Genomic DNA, 20,350 nt, shown 5'->3' on the forward strand with positions numbered 1-20,350 from the left:
GAAGTGCTCAAAGAGGCCATCAGTCTGGGGGTCGTATACAGAGACCTGAAGCACCTTTACTTTCAAAAAAGTGCATACTGGGCCAATATATGCTCCCCGGTTTTCTCTTCACCCAAATGGTCGTCTAACAAGCGACTGTAGGTCAACTGCAATATCTATTGATGATAGGATTGGGGCACTAAAATTTCTATCTCTTCTTCTTCTAGGTTTCCTTTGGCTACTCTATACAATAAATCATGTTTCATTATAAAGTACAGGAGGCTCAGCTTAAAAGAGTTCTAAGTTCCCATTTGAGCCTGTGCTTGGGCATTTTTAAGAGTCTCATCCTCCATTTGGAAACTCTCTTAAAATTCCCAATATTTGCTCCTCACCCTACTCAGGTCAGCTATCTGAGGAACTTGGAAGATCATGCATGCCACCCTTTACTTCAGAGTCCCTGTTTACTGCAGCCCCAGATTCTGGGTATAGTGGGACTTTACTTACCAATGTTGTCACCTTACCAGGGTTTAGGCATTTTAGGGTTTTTAACATATGTCAGGATCTTCCAGTGTGAGTATTCCTTTAATGTTTCTGGTGTAACAATTAGCTGCGTCCAGACAGCTCTGAGTTCTGGATAGTCCGAACCCAAGATAACCCATAAGAACATAAGAGTAGCCATACTGGGTCAGACCAATGGTTCATCTAGCCCAGTATCCTGTTTTCCAAACAGTGGCCAAGCCAGGTCACAAGTACCTGGCAGAAACCCAAATTGTAGCAACACTCCATACTACAAATCCCAGGGCAAGCAGTTGCTTCCCATGTCTGTCTCAATAGCAAACTATGGACTTTTCCTCCAGGAATTTGTCCAAACCTTTTTTTTAACCCACATACACTAACCACTGCTACCACATCCTCCGGCAAACAGTTCTAGAGCTTCACTATTTGTTGAGTGAAAAAAAATTTCTTCCTATTTATTTTAAAAGTATTTTCATGTAACTTCATCGAGTATCCCCTAGTCTTTGTACTTTTGGAACAAGTAAAAAATCAATTTACTTCAACTCGTTCTACACCACTCAGGAGTTTGTAGACCTCAATCATATCTCCCCTCATCCGTCTCTTTTCCAAGCTGAACAGCCCTAACCTCTAGCCTTTCCTCATACGAGAGGGGTTCCATCCCATTTATCATTTTGGTTGCTCTTCTTTGAACCTTTTCTAATTGTGCTATATCTTTTTTGAGATATGGCGACCTCTGAATGCAATACTCAAGGTGCGGATGCACCATGGAGCAATACAAAGGCATTATAGTATTTTCGGTCTTATTCACCATCCCTTTCCTAAAAAGTCCTAGCATCGTTTGCTTTTTTGGCCGCTGCCAAACACTGAGCAGAAGATTTCAGCGTACTATCTACAACGACACCCAGATCTTTTTCTTGAGCGCTGACTCCCAAGATGGACCCTAGAATCAGGTAACTATGATTCGGATTATTCTTTCTAATGTGCATCACCTTGCATTTGTCCACATTAAATTTCATCTGCCATTTGGACGCCCAGTCTTCCAATTTCCTAAGGTCTTCCTGTAATATTTCACAGTCCACATGTGTTTTAACAACCTTGAATAGTTTTGTATCATCTGCAAATTTGATCACCTCACTCGTCGTTCCGATTTCCATATCATTTATAAATATGTTAAATAGTACCGGTCCCAGTACAGTTCCCTGTGGCACTCCACTGTTCACCCAGACGTGACATAGCTCTCCTCTGAGGACTCGCCCGCTCTCTCGCGCCTGGAATACGGGGCCACGGTTCCTAATCACCACCACAAGTGGAGGAGAGTGCGAAGGACTTTATGGACCAATTTGTCACACGTCCAGAGCCAAGCATGCCTCCAAAACGCGGGAAAAAAGACGAGAAAACTTGACCTCAGGATAACAAGATGGCCGCGAGCCCGGCACCAGAGAAAATTTCTACGGAATTTACTGACACGCAATTATGGCAACTGTCCTCCATAGTCAAAACTGCAGTGGAACCTCAACTTCAACAGCTGCAACAACTCTCGGGTCAACTCACCTCCCTTGAATCGTTACTAGCTGAAACCACGAAACGAACTGGGGAGCTAGAACAGAGGATGTCGGCGGTAGAAGACGAGGAGGCCGGAATGGCGACGCGGTTGACAGAGCTTACAAAATTGGTGCAGAAAAACACTCAGCTGGTAGATGAATTGGAAAATAGATCGAGGAGGGACAATCTGCGGATCATTGGGTTCCCGGAATCTATGCCGGACCATCTACTATCGGAAGTGCTGGAGAAATGGTTAAAAAAGGAATTCGCCTTGTCTGATAGTGTAGAACCATTATGCCTCGAGCGCGCCCATCGGGTGGGGCGCAAGCCAGGCCCAAATCAGCGATCAAGAGTAATAATGATAAAAGTACACAATTACATCCATAAAGTGGAAATTTTACGTGGGATGTGGCAGAAGCGAGATTCTCTAGCCTTTGAAGGGACTCCTGTTAAAATATTCCAGGACTTCTCCGCCGCACTGCAGGAGCGGCATCGAGCATTTGGGCCTGTATGCAAATCCCTAGCTCTTACAAAACAAAGATTTTGCTTTGATATACCCTGCGATCCTAAAAGTGTTTCATCAGGAGAAATGGCAGGTTTACAGAATGCCGCAGGAGGTCCCAGCAGACTTACTCCAACCTCCCCCACTGTGAGGATTTTACATCTTATACTCAGAGAGTTCTGGGTTGACAAAGTGACTTAAATGTTGAGGCTGTGAGTATAATACTGGAACAGGCCAGAATACTAGTAGATCTAAGCATTTGTTGTATCAGGGTGGCGGGAGAGTGGGGAGACCACCATCATTGATCTCCGTTAGTTAAAGTTTGGTTCATGGGTAGGAATTGGTTTGATAAGGAATTGGGGCAAATAAGGGGGGCAGGTTGAGATGCACGATTTATGCACATTTTGCGGGTGTGATTGGGTCCACACGGGATTGGCACAACTCGGGGTGGCGATCTAGGCCACAGGATCCCTTAGGCGAGGCTAGGCGCCCGAGTAATGGAGTTAATTTTTTACCATCTGCACTAGATATCCTATATCAACCCCAAAATTAAGTCTCTTTGTTTTACCACTTGGAATGTAGGGGGCATTTCAACTCCGATTAAAAGGGCAAAAATTCTAGCGGCTCTGAATAGGCATAAAACAGATTTTGGTTGTCTACAGGAAATTAAACTCACAGCGGTGGAGCATGCAAAGTTACAATGACAGTGGGTGGGTGAGGTCTATTCATCTGCCTCTGGTGATCGTAAGGGAGGGGTGGCAATATTGATCCGGAAAGGATTGGCAGCTAAGTCAGAGGTAGTCGAATCGGACCAGGGAGGGCGCTATATTTTGATTCGGGTGTGGGTACAAGGCAGAGAAATTATGATCCTGGGTTTATATGGCCCTAATACTTATGATCCTAAACTTCTAGCTCGGTTAACACGATTGTGTATGCCCTACCACTCGAAACAGCTCATGGTGATGGGGGATTTTAATCTGGTGTCCCATCCACAATATGATTGTTCTAATCCACACTCTGCACATAGGGGAGGACCGAGATCGCACGCTCTTTCCCATTTTATGCAAACACTCAATTTGGTGGATTCATGGCGCGGCCTTCACCCCACTGAGCAAGACTACACTCATGAATCTCGAGCCCATGGGACTTTGTCCCGATTGGATTATATATTAGTCTCTCGTTCTATTTTCCCATGGGTGTTGAATGTAGAGATTGGCCCGGAGGAGGTCTCGGACCACTCCCTAGTGTGGATGGATATGGAGTCTCCCAGATTCTAGCAGCAGGCCGGGAAGTGGAGGTTTCCCACTCACCTTTATCAAGATAAAGATTTTAGAGTGCACTTAATTCAGAAGTGGGAAAAATTCTCTCAAAATAATGATCAACATAGGACCCAACCTGGCCTGTTTTGGGCAACTGCTAAAGCAGTGTTGCGAGGTGATATCATAGCCTATGTATCAGCTTATAATAAAAAAATTGCCTCGGCAGTTCTGAAATTAGAAAAAGATCTTAAAAGAGCAAAAAAACAACATCTTAAACTCCCTACCTTTGCCACTAAGGAACAGCTTCACACAGTCCAGGTAGCCCTCAATTCTTTGTTGCATCAACGAGTCCGACGTTACATGGCATACCAAAAATAAAGATTTCAGCGATATGGGGACTGGTCAGGGACCTTTTTAACTAGATTGGTTAAATCCTGGAGCCCGCAAAGACCGATCGTCACTATTAGAGACAATAAGGGGAACCTCCACAACAAGAGTGAGAAAATAGTGGAAATTTTTAAAAATTTCTTTAGCTCTCTTTATGAGTCATCCAAGACCTTGGGCCGCACAGAGACCATCCACTTTTTAGATCAAATAGGTCTACCGCATTTGACAGAAGAGGAAAAGAACTCCCTCGGGCTTCCAGTCAATCTCAAAGAGATACAAGAAGCAATTAAATCTTTACCCATGGGCTCTGCTCCCGGGCTAGATGGATTCTCGGGGGAGTTCTATAAGCTGTTGCCCCCATCTTTCTATCCCAGTATTCATGACTTTTATGAACAGATCATAGAGAACGGTAAATTTCCACCATACTTCAACCAGGCATACATCACATTAATTCACAAACCAGGCAAACCGGAGGATCAGGCTAATTCTTTTAGACCTATCTCTTTAATTAATGTCGATTTAAAAATCCTGGCCAAAATTATAGCGAATCGGTTATCCAATCTGTTGCCTAGATTGGTGGGGGAGGAGCAGGTAGGCTTTGTAAAATCTAGACAAGCTGCTAGTAATGTTCGAAGGCTGCTACTGGCCATGGCACATAGCCAACAACAGCGGATTCCAACCTGTCTATATTCCCTCGATGCTGAAAAAGCATTTGACAAGCTAGAATGGGAATATATGTTCACCGTGTTAACTCATATGGGATTTGGTGGGTGGTCTCTTGGGGCTATAAGAGCCCTGTATTCCGGCCCGGAAGCAGCAGTACTAATCAATGGAGTGCAGTCACAAATATTTCCAATAAACAAGGGGACTAGGCAGGGATGTCCTCTCTCCCCATCGCTTTTATGTTGGCCATGGAACCCCTTTTGCGAGCAGTCAAACAGTCGGAGGAGATTCCAGGGGTGAGAGACAGGGGAGAAACAATTAAGGCCTTATCCTTTGCAGATGACCTCCTGATTATCACGACTCAGCCACAGGCTACATTGGGAAAATTGTTGGATATGATTCAAGAGTTCGGGAGACTATCAGGTTTTACTCTAAATGTGCATAAATCTATAGGCCTCAGGGTTTTTCCTACCACAAAGGGCACATGGGAATCGGGCACCCCTCTATCCTGGGCAGAAAATAAAATTAGATACCTTGGCACATGTATAACCCAGGATATGTCAAGATTATATTATGAGAATGTAACTCCTTTAATGGAAATGACATGTCATAAACTGAGATTGTGGACAGATTACCCCCTGTCCTTACTGGGTAGAATAGCTTTGTACAATATTTTGCTGGTGCCGAAATGGATTTACACTTTTCAGACATTGCCACTTTTCCTCAAACCAGAAGACGAGAAGAAATTGAATAAGCATCTACAAAGCTTACTGTGGAGGAGGAAAAGGGCCCGACTTTCTGTTAATAACTTGTGCGTTCCGGTGGAGCATGGAGGGTTGGGTTTGCTGAGCATTCGCTACCTTACCATAGCTAGTGGCATGCGTCATATATCAGACTGGTTTCGAGCCACTTCGAACTTTTCAGCTACCTCAATAGAAACAACTCTTACTCGGGACACTCATTTCAGTTGTTTGCTTCATGTGGGAGGCAGACCACTTCCTCCCATACTGACTGATTCACACATTTTGCCTACAGCAAAGGCAACATGGAGATGGATCTGTCGCCACCACCAGTTTTCAGCGCGAACGACTCCATTTATGTCAATTTGTGGTAACCCTAAGTTCCCCCCAGGAAACCTTTATCCTTCGTTCCTTAGATGGCAGAGACATGGGCTACTCTATTTAGTTCACATTTTAACGGAGGAGGGTCGGATGCAAACGTTTGAGGAGCTACGAAAACAATTTAAGCTGTTGCCCTCTGATCATTTCCATTATTACCAGCTGCAACACTATGTTCAGAGCAATCCTTGGGTAACTCTAACTGAAGATGTTCAGGAGGAATTGTCCTCCGCCTTCTCCTTGCAAGCACAAACGAAAGTTCCAATGCGGATGCATCACAGACATATTAGAGACTCAGTACAGGAACCTAATTTTTCAGCATTGGCGGCAAGTTGGAGTGAGGAGTTGGCAGTGTCCGTGTCAAGGTCAACTCTTCAAGACTTTGTTCTGCGCATCAAAAGCTCCTCTAGGTTGGTGTCGTACCAAGAGATGGACTATAAGTTTGCAATGCGGGTGCATATGCCGCCTCTTCTATGTGGGAGTGTCCACGGATGGCGCATGTCCTAAATGTCTGGCCCCAGGTGTCTCCCTGGGTCATATGTTTTGGTCCTGTCCGAAGATAATAGCCTTTTGGACTGCTCTTTTACATTACATATCTGATCTGTGGCACTCTACATGGAGGCGTACCCCCTCCTATTGTTTGGACACCCGTCTTTGATAGGCCCTCTACCAGCAGGATTTAAGGGATTCGTGCGCCCATCCACAATAACAGCTAAATCAGTCATTTTGAAAGAATGGATTTCACCCGGGGGTGGGGGGAGGGGGGGAGTTTGGGGAAAAGGGAATTGTAAGTATATCTGTGCATTTGGGTGAGTCTGTATATATATGACAGTTACAAGAATTTATAGGTCATGTTGTATTAGCTGATGTGTGTTTTCAATCCTGTACTCTGTCTTTGCTGTACCATGTTTACTTTGTTGCAATTGCTTGCACGACTCACAATAAACAGAAATTGAAATAAATAAATATCTCTGACTTAGACTCTGGCAGATGATGGCCATAAATGTTTGGGACTGCATTTCTTGCTTGTCCTCAGAGACAATACAGTAATTCCATGCTGCAGTTTTAGCAGATTAAATATTAAAGTTACTTAAACTACAGAAGGAAAGGTTTTTAATTTAAGAGAAGCTTTAACTAAGAACTGAGAAATTAAAACACTATACACAGGAAAAGGCAGTAAGCATTATAAACAACATTGCTTCTTACTGTGCTAGAGACAGAGCTTTTTACCTTGACCAGGGTCTTGATGCCCAGAAAGCACTTTAGTTGTAGATTCTTGTGAGGGTGGTAGATGTGCTATACCTTCTGTGTTTTCTTCATTTGCTTTTGTGGGCTCTTTTTTTGAGTCTTGTTTCTCATTTTTTTTTTCTGTCTTGATTGGCCGAACATTGCCAGGGGATAGGGGACGTGGAGAATCAGATGAAACGTTGCTGGAGTTGGGTGATGATTGAATTTGTTTAGACATGCCAGGAAAAAAAGCAGAAGTTTTCTGTGGGAGCCTATACAAACAATAGGTCAAAAAGATAATTCAGTGAGGATAATTACTTTTTGAGAAGTATGATGTTGTTGCTAGATGTCAAAACTCTTACAAATGCCATATCACTAGAACAGCTGTGGTAATCTGTAACATCATAAATCTCAGATTATTTATTATAAAATGTTTATTATTTAACCATTTTAATACATAACATAATACATAAATACATAAAAAAATATAGATGGGTTTATGACATGACTCTTACCTTCTTGTATAATGTTGTTCAGCTGCATTCCAATCATCAAGCATGAAGGAAACTATCATTAACATTTTTTGTAAAGAGATCTAAGCCAGGTCATCTAACAAGGTCAAAGGGAAAAATCTCATGGCAAGAGAAAAAGTGGCCTTGTAGTTATATCAATGAGCTCAGAACCAGGGAAACCAGGGTTGGAATCGCCTTTGAGCCCCTCACACTCCTTGTGACCTTGGGTACATCACTCTATATCCCATCCCTACATACCCTTATCTCATATTGTACAGGCAAAAGTAAGGTGAGTTTGTACAATGCATTAACAGGGCTGTGGTTTTGAGAGCTTCCTCTGTAGGGAACTATAGCAGAAGCCTGTCCTCTAGTGGATTTACAACAGAAATGCCGGAAATCTGATCGAAGAGAGCTAGCCTATCCTGTCTATTTAAATAGTTGACTTACTGCGGCACAACAGGAACCAGTTAAAAATTAGGAATAGTTAGCCCATTGACTGGCCAGAAAGTACAGTTATCTAAGGCCTTTAAAGACTTATTGTAAAGTTTCACGAATACAGAGATGACAAAAAGACTTGGGAATGATTCGTGCATAAAACAATATGACTTGCTTTCTCTGACCAGCTGACATCATTCCAGGAACATAGTTTAATTGTGTCTTTATAAAATAAAAATATATGTGCACCATATTTCATGACTTTTAAAAACTTTTTCATCTCTTTGTTTTCCAATGGTACACCACTGCCAAAATATTACCAAATTGAGTATATAAAGCATACAACCCCCCCCCCCCACCCACCCACCAAAAAAAAAAATCCTAAACCTTATCACATTCCTCCTCAACCTTTACCCAGCCCTGGGTAACAGTTCTTCAATTTTTCCCAGTTCAGACAATAAGCCCACATTTTCTCAAATGTATTTATCCAGTTAGTGAGAAGGGTTGCACAGATAACCCATTTTTCTTTTATACCTTATAGATCCACACACAGCTAAGGGGATTTCCAATTTGCTGCTACAGTCATCTGAGCTGTAGTCTCTCTCAAACACCGATTTACCCAGGGTCCCTCCTGTCCAGGAGCCCTACCAATCAACAGAGCCACTTCAACTGATCTACAGAGGTCACCATTTATAGCCATGCTGAAGTAAAAAACCTCTGAATATTGGTAGAAATCTGGGCATTCCCACCAGATATGTAGAAATGTCTCCCATTGACCCACACCCTCTCCAACATTTCCCATCTCCCACCTTAAAGGCCTCCTTGATTCGCAAAGGTTTATAGTAACAGCACACCTATCATTTTGTACCCATTCTCTAGTACATAACACACTGCTGAGAGCTCAACTGTCCTTTCAAAGATGTCTTTTCACTCTTCTTGCCTCACTTCTTTGCCCATGTTCCCGTCTCATTGTTATATGTAAATAAGACTATGTTCACCTCTGGTATTCAGTATTCATATTCAGTAGCATATATTTTTTCAAGACAGTACTCTTTTTAATCTGCAGGCCTACTAGTTTGCTTATATGCAGAATTTTCCAATCCCAAATCCCGCATCACCTCTCCTCTGAAGAGATAATATTTTACTTCCAAGTAATAAAACAGCACTCTCTGTTCCAAATTCTATTTACTCCTTAGATCCTCAAATCCCACTATCTAGTTCAATTTAAATAAAAAACTGTCCCATAAATACTAAACTTATGTCTTCCCATCACTAAAAAGTGAAGTTACTCTCCTGTAGCAGGTGTTCTCCGAGGACAGAAGGACACAGATTATCAAGATTAGGTGATGTCACTGACAGAGCCCTGACGGACGCTGCCCAGCATTCAGAACTTTCCTGAAGCCTAAGCCCAAACACGCATGCACATGTGCTTTTCTGCCTACCCAATTTGTGTGGGACCCTCAGTTGGATTACAAAAACAGAGAATACAACTCCAAGGGGAGATGGAAAGGATGTGGTAATCTATGTCCTGCTGTTCTCAGAAAACAACTGCTACAGGTGAATAACTTTGCTTTCTTCAAGAACAAACAGAACTGAATACCATGATTGGGAATCCCTAGCTACCATGCTCACTGAAAACAAGCAACAACGGTCAATAGAGACTTGCAACAGCAAGACCAACCAGAACCAATAACTAACAACCAAAACTTCCCTGTTCTGAAAGTGCAGCCTGGAACAGAAATGAATGGGCTTAGGAGGGTGGAGTTGAATTCTAGACTCCAAACAAATTCTGCAAGACTGCTTGACAGAACCGGCTCCCTTGTCAGGTATTTTGTTCCAGGAAGTAGTGAGATCTGAATGTGTGGACTGAAGACCATGTCACAGCTCTGCATATCTCTTCAATTGAGGATGATCTCAAGTGGGCTACCAACACAGCTATGGCTCTGACATTGTGAGCCATGACATCTAGAATCAGACCAGCCTGGGCACAAGTAAAGGAGATACAGTCCACTAGTCAACTGGACAAGTTGCATTTACAATGCCTGCCCCCATCCTGTTTAGGTCAAAAGAAACAGAAAGCTGGGTGGGCTGTCTATGGGCTTTAGTCCGCTCAAGACAGTGGTGTGCTGGAGCCGGCTCGCACTGGCTCGCAAGAGCCGGTTGTTAAATTTTGTACCGACTTGTGAGCCGGTTGTTCCTGAGTGCGAGCCAGCTCTCCTCCCTCCCTCCCTCCGGATCCGGTCCCTCACCTCGTCCAGCGAATTCTTCGGGGCAGGCAATCTTGCCTGCCCACTGCCGGCACTGACTATCCCCCGCTGCCGGATCGCTCTTTAAAAATGTCCGCCGAGACTTCCAAAGGCGGCCTCGCGAGACTTCTGCTGAAGTCTTGCAGGCCGCCCTTGTAAGTCTCGGCGGCCATTTTGAAGAGCGATCCGGCAGCGGGGGAGAATCAGCGCCGGCAGCGGTCAGGCAAGATTGCCTGCCCAGAAGAATTCGCTGGATGAGGTGAGGGACCGGATCCGGAGGGAGGAAGGAGAGCCGAAGAATTCATTGAACAACTCGGTGGCTGGAGAGTGTAGCAGGGGAGAGAAGGAAGTCTCAGTCACTGGACATGGGTGGCTGGAGGGGGGGCAGGGGAGAGAAGGGAGTCGCTGGACATGGGTGGCTGGAGGGGGGGGCAGGGGAGAGAAGGGAGTCGCTGGACATGGGTGGCTGGAGGGGGAGCAGGGGAGAGATGGGAGTCACTGGACATGGGTGGCTGGAGGAGGGGGGCAGGGGAGAGAAGGGAGTTGCTAGGAATGGGTGGCTGGAGGAGGGGGGCAGGGGAGAGAGGACAGTCGTTGGGAATGGGTGGCTGGAGGGGGGCAGGGGAGCAAAGAAAAAGGTTTTTTTTGTCATTTGGAAGAATATTGAAACAGTAGTACAAGTGGAGTTCTTTTATGACTGATGATTATTAAGAGCCACCTATGTTTATGAAAGTTTTACCTTACAAGTAGGTGTGTCTCGTTTTCTCACTGAAGTCTTTTTTCTCCACTTTATTTATATTTAATTAGATTTTGATGACATTCCTCTGGATACAGATTATTACTGTAGTAGTTACTTTTTTGTGGTGATTTCAATTACCCCAATATTGACTGGGTAAATATAACATCAGGGTATGCTAGGTAGGTAACATTCCTTGATGAAATCAAGGACTGCTTTATGCAGCAGCTCATACAGAAGCCAACAAGAGGAGGAAAAATTCCAGACCTAGTTTTTAGTGAAGCACATGATCTGGTGCAGGAGCTAATGGTGATTTGGCCATTTGATAACAGTGATCATAATATGATCACATTTGGTATTGTCTTTGGAGTAAATACACACAGGAAATCCAATACGTTAGCATTTAACTTTCAAAAAGGAGACTACGATAAAATGAGAAGAACAGTGCAAAAAAAACTTAGAGGAGCTGTTGCGAGGGTCAAAAATTTACATCAGGCATGGATGCTGTTAAAAAATACCATCCTTGAAGTTCAGGCCAAATATATTCCGTGTATTAAAAAAGGAGGGAGGAAGACAAAACGACAGTGACGGAAAGCAGTTGAAGCCAGCCAAAACTGGCTTTCGAATATACCGATTTGGCAGGCCTTAGAAGGCCGGCCATCTCCCGATTTGTGTCGGAAGATGGCCGTCCTTCTCCTTCGAAAATAAGGTTACTGTCCCATTAAAAAAAAGGTCTTTTTCCCAACCACTGTAAAAAAAATGGTCCGGTACACGCCAATTTCACATGCCCACACTAGCACAGGTCACTTTTTACCTAGGTTCAGTAAAAAGGCCCCTGAATTTGGAAGCATTAACAACTTGATCTTCAGTAATTTGTGAATATTCTGGTGGACTGTGACATTGATGTTATAGACTGTGGTTAGGTTTCAGGGATTGATTTATGGGATTATCTTTAGTGCATCAGATTCCCTCATTTCATCTCCTTAGTTTGATACTTGATTTTAAATGTAAAGGATTATAGCACTATGAATAAAAGTTTGTATATTTTATAAATGTATTACCAGTAACAAAAAGATTTTTGAGAAAAAACATTGGTCCCTATATCCAGATAGGAGACTCAAATTGCATATGATATTCTTCCCACTTACAAGGTATTGATAACTTCTGTTGTTCCCCAAAGTTAAACAAAGCAAACCGAAGGAAAAACAGCATCAAAAAACCAGGAGTATTGCAAAGCAGTGAAGTACCCTAAAGTTAGTTATTCCCACATAATACCCTTGTCCTCTTCCCTCTCCATACCCACCTCCAATACCAATGCAATAAGTTTTTTTTTTTTAGGGTGGGAGGAGGTTAGTGACCTCTGGGGGAAACAGGATGCTGGGCCTGATGCACCTTTGGTCTGTCCCAGTGTGACAATACTTATGTACTCTAAGTTACATTCAGGTACCCAAGGCAATGGAGGGTTAAGTAACTTGTACAAGGCTACAAGGAGTGTCAGTGGGATTTGAGGCATCCTGTGGTACAAACCCAATGTACACGCGCTAAAATTTTTTATTTTTCTTTTGAGAGGGCAGGTCTGGGGGCAGAGAATGATTGTGACAGTGTGAATCAGCTAGTGCAGCCACATTACCACGTGCTGATTAGTGAAAGATTAGCGCATGAACCCTTACCACCTACAAAATAGGTGGCGGTAAGGGCTCACATGCTAATAGCAACATTAGAACATGCAAACCAAAAAATACATTTTTATTTGCTACTATTCAGTTTAGCGAGCACTGTGCCATCAATATAGTAAAATTTAACAAATGAAATCTCAAAGCTCCGGGGACAGGCTACCAAGGCCTTTATAAGATCAATCCTTTCCAGGAGACCAATACTATCACAGTTCTTCTTCTTGACGCAGCTCCCTGCGAAACAAGTGGCCCTTGCTGGGGCTTTCGAAAGAATGGATTGGAAAGACTGTGATATGAAAATACAGATGCCACATTGATGACTGGATACTTTCAGGAAGATAAGTGATTGTTTACATTTTTTTGGAGTTCGGTCTTTTTTTTGAAACTCTGTAGTAACTTTGTTTTCAGTTTTTGTGAACACTGTGCTAGTGTTTATTATTTGGTGAATGATACTGTTTTTTTCGAGTAGATATTTTTTTTCCTGTGCGGAGTTTTTTTTCTACTACTCTTTTTTCCAGTATTTTATTGAAACCTTTGATAGTATTGGTCTCCTGGAAGGGATTGATCTTATGAAGGCCTTGGTAGCCTGTCCCTGGAGCTTTGAGGTTTCATTTGTTAATTTTACTATATTAATGGAAAAGTGCTCGTTGAACTGAATAGTAGCAAATAAAAATTTATTTTTGGTTTGGATGTTATTTTTTTGCTTCCCAATTTCAGGGTTTTCATACAACTTTACCACATGGCCATTAATTCAAAAAATCAGCTATTTTCCAGCTGCAATGAAAACGACCCTAGTGCTCATGAAAAACCCACATAAGGGTGAACTAAGGCCACTTTGGACAACAGTTTATTAAGAGGACCCCACAGAGATTTAATCACTCAACATATGCCTTTTTGACTTACCAAACTGGAGAGGGAGCTGGTGATCTGGGTTTGGGGTTGGAAGGAGAACGAGATCTTTTTATGTCGAATGTAGGGTTCAACATTTGTTCTCTCTCATTTTCTCTGTCTTTTTCTTTTTTGTCACTCTAGATGGAATGCAAAACAATAAACCTATACTAAAAAGAGTCAATTACAATGTATTTTACCATCACTTTGGATATGAAAGCATATGTAAAATCCTAAATTATAGCCTAAAGTAAGCAAGAGGACTTATAGGGCACTTAATCCAAAGATGGGTTTACTTATATTTTGTATCTTAAAACTATTTAACAAATTTTATTGTCTATTTACTTTGCTTAATCAACTCAAATCCAACTTTTCTTGATGATAAACATAGCAGAAATATGGCACTTGCTACTTACCTTTAAGTGCATTTAGCAAGAAAAAATAAAATCCCTTAAGCATCACAATTTCTTGTACAATTATTGGTTCAGACATTTTTCGACTGCAGTACTGGACCTCAAAATGGCTCACAGAACAGTTTAGTTATATTAGTTTACAGAAGCCACACTATTCTTAAAGTTGCTCTACGTTACATTTTAGGAATTTTCTAATTGAATTTAGTAGCCATTCTGAAAATTAAAGGATGAGAATATAATTTAAGTATCTGCTAAATCTGGTTAATAAAATCAAACCAATCCAAGATATGTAGCATGAAGAGGTCCTGAGGAGATGTGACCTTACTACATTAGAGCAGTGGCTCTCAACCCAATCTTTAGGACACCCTAGATGGTTGGTTTGGTTTTTAGGACATCCATAATAAATATGCATGAGATATCATTTGAATACAATGGGAATGTTCCAAAGAATATATTGAGAACCATGGCATTAGAAGAAGAATGATGCTTAGGTCTGAAAGACCCAAACTTTCTTTAGAGTCAGGAAGAACCTTCAGTAATATCCTGTCCTCTGTCATGCAATGGGCCAGAATCAACTGTACAAGATCTGGGGCCAAAGGTTTCTCAGAATCCAATTCCTTTAAAAGTTGAAGATTTCAAGGATGGGTTAAGATCAAGGACAGCAAGTTCCAGTGAAAATATTTCTATAAAATAATATTTCAAAAACAAAATATTGTAGATTCAAGGCACAGATGGGTTTACAGTTAAACTCATTGTGCCAAAATGATAGATTACATAGGATGTGATTGGTGCTGGCAAGAAAGACTAACCTGGTATCAACTCTCACATCGCTGGTGCCCAAGATAACAATATCCGAGATAACACTGCACAACACAACCATCAGCAAAGATGGTTCTCAATACGTTCTTTGGGACATTCCCATTGTATGTAATGCATCTGCTTTTGGGATCTTCTTGCCTATCTTCACTTGAACTAACTCTATAAGACTGGTGCATCCTTGAAAGATGTGTAGTGGAACATCACAGCTTAGGACATGAACAATGGGAGAGTAACAAGGTTTGACTTTTGAGCCATCAAATCTGTGTTTCATGGAGTACTGTTGCACAAAGATCTCTGTTAAAGGCTTAGTACTCTTTGATCTTAACTTACAAGTCAGATTTTTCAAGCTGACCTTAAGTGCTATTCAACATCTTTTTGAGCAATACTTGCTAATGGTTTGGAAGGAAATATTTGCCTTTTGGTATATGACACTAAGATCTGTTACAGAGCAGACAAACCTGAGGTACTAGACAAAAAAAGAAGTATTAGATAGAATGCTAAAAGCATGGCTTGGAAATTTAGACTAAATGCAAAAATGTTATATTTCAGCTAAAGAAATTCAAGGGAGAAGTTGTTATATTTGAACTGCGCAGATAAGCTTGGGGAATCATTTGCCTTAAATACTCTTAATGGCATCTTGGTATAGAAGTTGAATAAAGAGACGTCATCATTTGTAGTACTCTACATGGCAATTTATGGCTTACATTTCTGATACAGATACAAAATAAAAAGAGAAAACTGCACAAGACAGACACACTGAGGAAGTAAGCTTTCTGGATGGGCTGCAGGCACCATGTACAGTTCAATTTCAGCAACAGCGAGCAGTAGTGAAGAAAAACTAAAATAAAAACAAATGCTAAAAAATCCACCTATGACATTAATGTGAAAAATGCATTAACATGGAAGAACATTTGTGAAAAAAAATTAGAGGTCAAATGCATACCAAAATCCTCAGCAAGTAGGAATACAAAGCAGATTCTTAATATTATTGAACCTGCAACAGGGTGATGTGACACCATCCACAGACATAGGTGTCTCATATAAGAAGCTTGGGGAGGCAACAGCAATCACGACCTCCACAAGAAGATCCCTTGACTCTCACTCCAACTACTACTACTTATCATTTCTATAGCGCTACTAGACGTACACAGCGCTGTACACTTGAACATGAAGAGACAGTACAGAGCTTACAATCTAATTAGGCCAGACAAACAGGACAAACAAGAGATAAGCGAATATTAAAGTGAGGATGATAAAATAAGGGTTCAGAACTACTGACCCGGACTGCTTCAGCTTTCTTCTCTCCCTCCCTCCCTCCTGCTCCACGTGGTCCGATGATGCTTGCTAACCTGCCTCAATCCCTGCCAGCAGGAGCACCACGGTGATTGAAAGGTGCTGCCTCAGGGCCTTCATCTTCCCTGTCTCCTCTAATGCAACTTCCTGTTCCACTTGGGCAGGACGCATCACAGGGAAGGCCAAGGCCCTGAAATGCCCTTGCCGGAAGCAATTGAGGTAGGTTAGCAAGCACCATCAGTGATGCTGGAATTGCGGGGGAGGGAGGAGAAATGCTGGACCTACAGGCGAGAGGGAAGGAGAACTAAGTGCTGCTCTGCTGAACTAGGAGGGGGAGGGACAGAAATAGGAAGAGGTGCTGGAAGGAGAGGGGGAGGGATAAATGCTGGACCAGCTTGGTGGTGGGGGGGGGGGGGGGGGGGAGTGAGAGGAAGACTGACTGGCTGACTGACTAGTGGACGAAAGGGGAAAACCTGCTGGATGAAAGACAGGAGGAGAGACCCTGGAGACCTAGAGGGGAAACATGCTGAACTGTGTTGGGGTAGGGAGTGGGATGAAAGACGGAGACATCCTGGCCCCAGGGTAGGTTGTGTAGGAAGAACAGAAGAGAGAGGGGAGGGACAGAGACACAGAGAAAAGATGTTAGGTATGGGGGGAGAACACAGAGGGACAACACTGGACATGGTGGGGGTGGGGGGGGGGATAGGGTCACAGAGTGGCAATGCTGATAGCAGGAAGGGAAAGGGAAAGGGACAAAGAGGGGAGTGGAGGAGTGGCCTAGTGGTTAGGGTGGTGGACTTTGGTCCTGGGGAACTGAGGAACTGAGTTCGAGTCCCACTTCAGGCACAGGCAGCTCCTTGTGACTCTGGGCAAGTCACTTAACCCTCCATTGCCCCATTTAAGCCGCATTGATCCTGCCATGAGTGGGAAAGCGCGGGGTACAAATGTAACAAAAAAAAATCCAGGACAGGAAAAGACAAAGACATAGAGGGGAAACTGCTGAATATAAGAATGGGACTGGGGCACTTTGAGGGCAGCTGATGAAACTGGAGGCAGGATAGGCACAGTGACACAGAGGGGAGATGGTGAACAGGATGAATAAGGACGAAGGAGGATGATGAAGATGGAGATTGAACAAAAGTCAAATGGACAGGAGACATTGCAAAGACAAGAAAAAATAAATAGAGAAAAGCATAAAACAGACACTGGGACCGAAACAAATAGAAAAACAAAATGCTCAGACAACAAAAGTAGAAAAAGTATTTTATTAAGAATATGTCAGCTTTTGGAAAAGTGCATCTGTGATATTTTGCATTTCAGTTTCAATTTCTCTTGTATTGTTGTATGCAGAGTTTGGCTTCTTGAGGTTTCTCGTTCAGTTTTTTGCCTTCATATCTTTTGTTGATCTCTGGTCCCTTGTGTCATATTTATTGTCTCATGTATTTTTCGTGTGTGACCAAGGTGCAGTATTCTGCTAGCATGTAGTATTTGTATAGAGATCTTGTTGCAGTCCTATTTGTTTTGTTTTGGGGTTTTTTTTCACTAGGTAGTGTATTGGTGTCTTAGGACCCAGTGTAATATTAACAGTGCTGCCTTTTCACGCAAGAGGTTGTAGCTCTTCCTGTCCTGGGAGTTAGTGCTGTTACAGTTTGGTATAGGTTCTGAGTGTGTTTTTGCCCAAGTTTGTATATAGCGTTTTGCAGTGTAGAGATTGTGTGCTGGCCTTACTAAGGTGACACCAAAACATCAGAAAGGGTTTTAGAGCCTGAATTAAATACAGCTGAATTGTTTCCACAGGGATGTTGGCTGAGGGCATGTGGGATATGTTAAAGTGGCAAACTGTTAAATTACAAGAGGATTGTGAAAAATTGCAAGAGGACCTTACAAGACTAGCTGACTGGGCATCCAAATGGCAGATGATGTTTAATGTGAGCAAGAGCAAAGTGATGAATGTGGGAAAAGAGGAACCCGAAAGCGAAGATACTTACCTGTAGAAGATATTCTCCGAGGACAGCAGGCTGATTGTTCTCACATGTGGGTCGACATCTGCGTCGGCCCAAAAATCGGCATTTTGCAAGCAAAACATAAAAATATTTTTGCCAGAGTCTTCTGGCGCGTGTGTTTTGACAAGGCAAGCCCCAGAGATTCCCCAGTGAAGCAGATAAGCCCATAACTACGGGTCCCAGAAGTCCTTGCAAGAATGAGAGACGAGAGTAGTCCTAAAAAGATGGAATGGATTCCCAGCCCCAGCAGGGGGAGCAATGGCTTGAGGCAGGGTGAGCCTGTTACTCCCTTCCCCACTAGAGAGAGAGGGAAGGATGAAGCTCAGTTTCCCTGGCTTTGTCATCAGTATATAATTCCCCCCAGCTGTGAGAAGGGGAGAGCAGATTTCCTGGAGACTTTCAGTCACCAGGAGAGAGGGGGGACGAATGGAGAGAGAGATTCCATGGAGTATGTGATGGAAGGAAGTAGCCTGCCACTAGAACTGCCTAAGAGAGAGGAGCCAGCTACCATGGAGTAGGAAAATTCAAAGGTTGCCCTGCCCAGCACTTGAAGGCAGTGGAGGAGGCCACACCGGGCATGATGCTGAGAGGTGGGAGAAACTGCCAACCCTGCTCCTTACAGGGTTCCCTCTGTGCGGTGAAAAGGCAGGTGATTTGTGGTATTGGTTTGATGGGCAAAGACTGTCCATGAAGATTTGTTCTGAACTGTTGTGCTATATTGGAAGTGTGCTGAACTCTTACTAAACCCTTCCAAAGGAGAGGGAAGGGAAAGCTAATGCCCTAAAAGAAGACCTGAGTGTTTGCTGAGGGATTTTGGGACCTGGACTGTAACTTTTTTTCTTTTGCAGATTATCTTATGAGGACTGTACCTTTTTCTTTAGAAGACTATATTAAGAGGGCTGCACCTTTTGTTTTGAAGAATATATTATGATTTTTGGTATGAGATTGCCTTGATAATAAAATACTTTGGCCCTGAGTCCCAGTATCAGCAGCATTCTGTTCTGGAACCCTGGGAGCCCCGCAGGCTTGCTGGCTCCACCCAAGAGGAGGAAATGGACCCCCCTTTACAGTGTGCTGTGCCGCACTGCGCATGCGTGGACTGATTCCCCGCCCATCGCGTGAACGCGCTCCCTCAGTTAAATCAAAAAGCATAAAAGGAAGCAAATAACAACTCTAAAGGGGAGGTGGGCGGGTTTGTGAGAACAATCAGCCTGCTGTCCTCAGAGAATCCCTGCTACAGGTATGTATCTTCACTTTCTCCAAGGACAAGCAGGCTGCTTGTTCTCACGATTGGGGTATCCCTAGCAACCAGGCTCACTCAAAACAACGAACATTGGTCAATTGGGCCTCGCAACGGCAAGGACATAACTTAGATTGACCTGAAATCATAAACAACTAACTGAGAGTGCAGCCTGGAACAGAACAGAACAAAAATGGGTCTAGGGGGTGTGGAATTGGATTCTAAACCCCAAACAGATTCTGCAGCACTGACTGCCCAAACTGACTGTCGCGTCGGGTATCCTGCTGAAGGCAGTAGTGAGATGTGAATGTGTTGACTGATGACCACGCTACAGCCTTGCAAATCTCTTCAATGGAGGATGACTTTAAGTGAGCCACTGACACAGCCATGGCTCTAACATTATGAGCAGTGACATGGCCCTCTAGAGTCAGCCCAGCTTGGGCGTAAGTGAAGGAAATGCAATCTGCTAGCCAATTTGAGATTGTGTGTTTTCCAATGGTGACTCCCCTCCTGTTGGGATCAAAAGAAACAAATAACTGGGCGGACTGTCTAAAGGACTTTGTCCGCTCCACGTAAAAGGCCAATGCTCTCTTGCTGTCCAAGGTATGCACACTGCTTTCACCAGGGCAGGAATGAGGACAGGGAAAAAATGTTGGCAAGACAACTGACTGGTTCAGATGGAATTCTGACACCACCTTTGGCAGGAACTTAGGGTGCGTGCGGAGGACTACTCTGTCCTCAGGGATGTGTCCTGGGACCTCTTCTTTTCTCCATCTATACTTCTTCCCTTGGTACACTGATCTCATCCCATGGTTTTCAGTATCATCTTTATGCTGATGACTCCCAGATCTACCTCTCCACACCAGCAATCCCAGCCGAAATCCAGGTCAAAGTATCAG

At 43.2% G+C, this 20,350-nt stretch overlaps 1 protein-coding gene across 5 annotated transcripts in view; it reads right to left on the bottom strand.

Annotated features, from left to right (window-relative positions):
• MAP7 (microtubule associated protein 7) overlaps positions 1 to 20,350 on the bottom strand; it is a 317,468-nt gene that overhangs the window by 55,638 nt on the left and 241,480 nt on the right. For all 5 annotated transcript variants that reach the window (XM_030198511.1, XM_030198510.1, XM_030198509.1 and 2 more), the window contains exons 9-10: positions 13,699 to 13,823; positions 7,197 to 7,465 (exon numbers count right to left, since the gene is read on the bottom strand). In XM_030198511.1, the coding sequence (XP_030054371.1) occupies positions 7,197 to 7,465; positions 13,699 to 13,823 (394 nt within the window). The remainder of the gene's footprint in view (positions 1 to 7,196; positions 7,466 to 13,698; positions 13,824 to 20,350) is intronic.

The sequence above is a fragment of the Microcaecilia unicolor genome, chromosome 3 (assembly GCF_901765095.1).
Source record: "Microcaecilia unicolor chromosome 3, aMicUni1.1, whole genome shotgun sequence".
NCBI classification, from domain to species: Eukaryota; Metazoa; Chordata; class Amphibia; order Gymnophiona; family Siphonopidae; genus Microcaecilia; species Microcaecilia unicolor.